At 39.5% G+C, this 5,941-nt stretch overlaps 1 protein-coding gene across 1 annotated transcript in view; it reads right to left on the bottom strand.

Annotated features, from left to right (window-relative positions):
* Positions 1 to 5,941, bottom strand: part of cdhr2 (cadherin related family member 2) — a 107,351-nt gene that overhangs the window by 50,256 nt on the left and 51,154 nt on the right. The window contains exons 18-19 of the mRNA XM_043703737.1: positions 4,488 to 4,557; positions 2,826 to 3,446 (exon numbers count right to left, since the gene is read on the bottom strand). Coding sequence (XP_043559672.1) covers positions 2,826 to 3,446; positions 4,488 to 4,557 — 691 coding nt within the window. The remainder of the gene's footprint in view (positions 1 to 2,825; positions 3,447 to 4,487; positions 4,558 to 5,941) is intronic.

Raw genomic sequence — 5,941 nt, forward strand, 5'->3', positions numbered from 1 at the left:
TTTTACAGGGGGCAGGGTGGGAGGAGGTGTAGTCTAGGTAGCTGTGGGAGTCGGTCGGTTTATAGTAAATGTCCGTGTTGATTCGGTCGCCCGAGATAGAAATGGAGAGGTCTAGGAAGGGGAGGGAGGAGTCTGAGACGGTCCAGGTAAATTTGAGGTCAGGATGAAAGGTGTTAGTAAAGTGGATGAACTGTTCAACCTCCTTGTGGGAGCACGAGGTAGCGCCGATACAGTCATCGATGTAGCAGAGGAAAAGGTGAGGGGTGGTGCCAGCGTAGCTGCAGAAGATGAACTGTTCCACATATCCAATGAAGAGGCAGGCATAGCTGTGGCCCATGTCTACTCCTTTGGTTTGGAGGAAGTGGGAGGATTGGAAAGAGAAGTTGTTCAGAGTGAGGACCAGTTCAGTCAGTCGAAGGAGGGTGTCAGTGGAAGGGTACTGGTTGGGTCAGCGGGAAAGGAAGAAGCAGAGGGCTTTGAGGCCTTCGTGATGGGGGATGGAGGTGTATAGGGACTGGATGTCCATGGTGAAGATAAGGCGTTGGGGGTCAGGGAAGCGAAAATCATGGAGGAGGTGGAGGGCGTGGGTGGTGTTCTGAACGTAGGTGGGGAGTTCTTAGACTAAGGATACACGGATAGGAAAGGATTAGAAGGGTATGGGCCAAGTGCAGGGAAATGGGATAAGTGTAAATGGACATTTTGGTCAGCATGAACCAGTTTGGGCTGAAGGGTATGTTTCCATTTAATAAGACTTTGTCTCGATGATTCTGACTCTGACATTCAGGCATTAACTTCCATTTCTCTCCCACAATCAGGGGACCTGTAACTAATGTAACAACCCTTTTTTATATTTGGCCCCTAATTATATATAACTCCTTTTTAGACTACATCATGCCCACTATAGTAAATAGAAAAAATACAAAGAACTGTGAATATTAGAAATCAGAAGCAAAAACAGAAATTGCTTAGAAACTCTGCAGGTCTGGCAGCACCTATGGAGAAAAAGCAGAGTTAACATTTCAGGTCCAGTGACCCTTCTTCAGAACTGTTAAATCAGACCTAATCTCAGGACATCAGTTCTAATATAGGGCCACTAGACCTGAAATGTTAACTGTGTTTTCTCTCCTCAGATGCTGCCAGACCTGTTGTGTTTTTCCAGCAATTTCTATTATCTGAACAACACATTTTGTTTCCTTCCCCAATACAAACAGTTCTCTTTCTTTCTTATATTCAGTCTCTCTTAAAAAATCTTAGAATCTAAAAACAAAATATTAATTTTCTATTTCCACCCATTTTTAGCCAAATTTTATTATTCAATCATAATCAGCGATTTAATTGTGTGAGGCCACTTTCAGAGAACTATGTACAGTTCTCGTCACCTTTCTATAGGAAGGATATCATTAAACTGGGGAGGGTTCAGAAAAGATTTACCAGGATGTTGCCGAAACTGGAGGGTTTGAGCTATAAGGATAGGCTGGACTTTTTTCACTGGTGCATAGGAAGTTGATGGATGCCTTATAGAGGTTTATAAATTCATGAGGGATGTAGATAAGGTGAATAGCAAAGATCTTTTCCCTTGGGTGGGTGAATTCAAAACTAGGGAACATATTTTTATGGTGGAGACGAGAATGATTTAAAAGGGACCTGACGGGCAACGGTTCCACACAGTGGGTGGCTCGTATGTAGAATGAAGTACCAGAGGAAGTGGTAGATGCAGGTACAGTAACAACATTTAAAAGACATTTGGACAGGTACAGGAATAGGCAAAGTTTAGAGGGATTTGGGCCAAACGAAAGTAAGTGGGACTAGTTTCGTTTGGGAAACTTGGTCAGCATGGATGAGTTAGACCGAAGGGTCTGCTTCAATGCTGGCTGACTCTATGATTTTATGACTCGATGTACCTGCCCATCCAACAAGATGCTTTTTCTTCAGAGCTTACTGGATTTTCATGGCATTGATAAGCTGTCACATTCATTCAAACGGATGCTGGATCCTTCATCATGCAAAGGAACTAATGGCTATTTCAGGCATGCCAGTATTTTTGGCCTTTGCTAATCCAGCTAGCCACAAGCTTTCAGCTCATCAAGTGCATGTATATCTTTCCTACCATGCTGGAAACCTGGAGGCCACCAAAGACCTAAAACATGGCTGCTGCACCACCTCATTTCTAGGCAGAGGTGTTGTGTTGGTACTAAATGATCAAATCAAAACCACATAATATTAGTCTCACTGAAAAGCAGGTTGCCTGAGACTTTGAGGAGCTTACAGAGTCAAAACAAATTCTGCGCCTTAGCTTCTTTACTCAGACTTATGTACTAATTTTGTTGCAATGATCATAAAAACATTTCAATTATTAAAGCATTTTAAATTAGATACTGTTCTTTCTTCCTGATATGTTGCACATATAGGAGACTTGAGGGTTGCAATTTACCATCAGAAGTGCAATGATATGGAGGAGGGGCCGTGGACGGGAGATGGGCAGAGAAAGGGATTCATATCTTATTGCATTACTGAAGTCTGAGATTAGCCTTGTCTAAATTCTAGAGGTTCAGCTGTTTATAAAATAGCTGTGGGAGACCCGCAGCTTCCAGCTGCAGAAATGAGGTGATTGAAATCAGAACAGCTTGCAACCTCTCTAACAGAGGAATTGCAAAGGGCCAAAGAAAAATTACTCCACAATTTTTGTTGCTTCCCTAGGCAACAAAGAGATGGATTGAAAAGAGAATTGTCTAAAATGATTTTGTCTCAATAGCAGAGAAAAATGTAATAAGCCTTTTAGAAAAGCACATACAGCAACACACTAGAGAATTTGAAGATTGGCTTACCAATGCGAGATGCATTATTTTTTTCAGTGTAAAGGTCAGTCACACGAATAGTCATGTCCACCTGATCAACTTCCTCATAGTCAATAACTGATGATTCATTCACATAGAGTGATCCGTTGTCATAAAGTCCAAACCAATAATGGCATGGTGCATCTGGTTGAGCATCAATAATTTTAGATTTATAACAAACTGTTGAAACCAGTTGATAAATTAAAGAATGATTTGTGTCAATGTCAGTTGCAGTTATATTCCTTACTATTCCAAGCTCAGTGTTATTTTCCATTACATCCAAATCCCTCATTGAATCTGGATCTAGTACAGGAGTTTCATCATTCACGTCTATTACAGTGACACGAACAGTTGCATATGCTGTATTAGATGGAGTTCCTAAATCTGAAGCACTGACATTTAAGTTGTAACATTTTGGTCCTTTGTCATAATCCAGCGCTATTGCAGGATCAACAGTAAGATTTCCTTCATACTGTTTCGGAATGGCATCATTTGTTAAGACTGATCTGATTAGAAAAGTTCCTGAGCCACCATTTTCAATACGGTATATTATCCGGTTATTGATTTCTGTTGCATCATTGTCACTGGCTTTAACCAATGTCACAAAAGCTCCTGTATGCATGGTAAGAACAAATGAGAAAGGTAAACATATTGTTTTAAGAGATACTAACATTAATGCAGTCAATCAAGGAAAAATGAATATGTCACACTGCTTTGAACAGCATTTTTCAAAGATATTATTGAAGACGGTTTTATTTTGCAGTCATAGTATTATAAATAAAATGATAAAATAAAATTATGATCATTTAATCAGAAAATTTACAGTTAATAAATCTTCAATGGTATGAAGATGGCATGATGGATTATGCTATTAAGAGTTCTTTATTTGTATTAACAATTGAATGAAAGCTGTGTTCAACCTTCATTATCAATGAAGTGCTGAATAAAGACCAATCAAATCAAGAAATTGCAAAAACAAAATATAAACATTATGCTTAAAAGTAATAACAATGTTTATGCATTAATTTAAAACTGAAATATGAAATCGCTAATTTTATACCTGCCAGCCTGAGAGAAACTCAACAACTGCATAGCTGAAACGAGTTACTCTTACAGATCTTATTTCAGGTTGCCTCAGGTTTAGTATGAAGTTGCTTTTCTGAGCAAACAAGAGCAGAACCAAAAGGTCTAACAGTGTCTGTCTTTAAAAATACAGGCATGGTTTTGATCATCAGGCATACTTTAACTCGAAGGCTCCTTAGGAAAGCTGTCAGCCTGAATGCCAATTGATAAATCAGCTACTTCTCCCAACAGTTTTTTCTGACATTCATGTTGCTCCTCTGTATGCTCATAAGACCTCTGTCAACCAATTTTCCCTTGCTTCTATGAGTTGTTATTGCTTATCAAAGGAACATCAACCATTATTTGAAATTCTGTCTTTTGTGATTAGAACACTAACCATCCAAAACTAGTATGTTTTTTTTTAAATGTTTTAAACATGCAACACATTACCACTTGCAGCAAAGCCACTAATTTAATCTGTTACCAAGTCATTGGAGTTGGGGACGAGTGGGAAACTAGTGCTTTAAATACATAATTTACTCCATAACAAAGATCATTACAATGTAGTTGCTATTTCACGTCATAACTTACCTAATGTGTGTTCCATTACAGAAGCATTGTAGACAGGTTGAGAAAATATTGGTGAATTGTCATTTACATCCTGTAAGGTTTAAGAATACAAAAGTTTGCTTCATTATTTAAAGAGGTGCTCTTATTCAAAGTAAAGTACACCAAACAACTTGTGCCATTTTGAAGTATTTTCCCAAATGAACATCTAGGCTGTCTTTCTTTCTAATCAAACCATATTCTTCTCCCCATCCCCTCTCCCCATACACCCCCAATCCATTTAACCTAATTAAATTTAAACTAGCTACAAAAAAAAGAAAGAAATTGGTGGGAAGTCAATTTCAGTGAATGGAGAATGTTTTCAATCCAGCCACATTGGAACTTAAAATTGGTGAGAAAATGTAAAGAAGAATTGTATGCATCCAAGGTGGAGATGAAACAAAGAACTGTGGATGCTATAGGTTTGAAGCAAAACAGAAAGTGCTGGAGAAACTCAACAGGTCTGGCAGCATCTGTGGAGAGAAAGCAGAATTAACATTTTGAGTCCAATCACCCTTCTTCAGACCTTCTTCAACAATGGAAAGAGCTAATTCAAACTATTTTAAGGAAGAAATAGGCAACCTTCAGAGTTAGGAATAGTGTTTTAAAATTAGAGTTCTTTGTGGCATTGTTTTAACACAGCTTCTGTGGTATAATTATTTTGAGACAAAGTTCAATATAACATCACTTCAGAGAGATAAGAAGAAAGGTATCACCTTTATTCAAGAAATCCTGAGCCTTGAAAGACAAGAAACTTCAAAACTGACTTCACTGTTTGTTTACTCAGTATAAAACATTGGCTAATAAATTCTACTTGATTCATAAATACTGGTTGTTCATATCTTGTTATGTCAGACACAACTGTATTAGAGGCTCAGGATTTCCCAATGTACCATGCCTCCGGGCATTCTTGCCTGAAATGTATAAGATAGACAACGTTGGCTGAGTCACACATGTACTCATGTGACTCAGCCAATGTTGTCTATCTTATACGTTGCAGGGAAGGATGCCCGGAGGCATGGTACATTGGGGAAACCGAGCAAAGGCTACGACAATGGATGAATGGGCACCGCACAACAATCAACAGACAAGAGGGTTCCCTGTTGGGGAACACTTCAGTGGTCCAGGACATTCAGCCTCAGACCTTCGGGTGACCATCCTCCAAGGTGGACTTCGGGACAGGCAGCAGAGAAAAATGGCCGAGCAGAGGCTGATAGCTAAGTTCGGTACCTATAGGGTGGGCCTCAACCAGGACCTTGGGTTCATGTCACATTACAGGTGACCACCATTGCACAATACACACACACAGATACTCCTACACAAACACACTCTCACACACACACAGGCACTCCTATACACACATACACATACACATACACTCAGACACACGTACACATAGACGTGCACACAGACACTCACACACACCCTTACAGACAAAG

Source organism: Chiloscyllium plagiosum, chromosome 14 (assembly GCF_004010195.1).
Source record: "Chiloscyllium plagiosum isolate BGI_BamShark_2017 chromosome 14, ASM401019v2, whole genome shotgun sequence".
NCBI classification, from domain to species: domain Eukaryota; kingdom Metazoa; phylum Chordata; class Chondrichthyes; order Orectolobiformes; family Hemiscylliidae; genus Chiloscyllium; species Chiloscyllium plagiosum.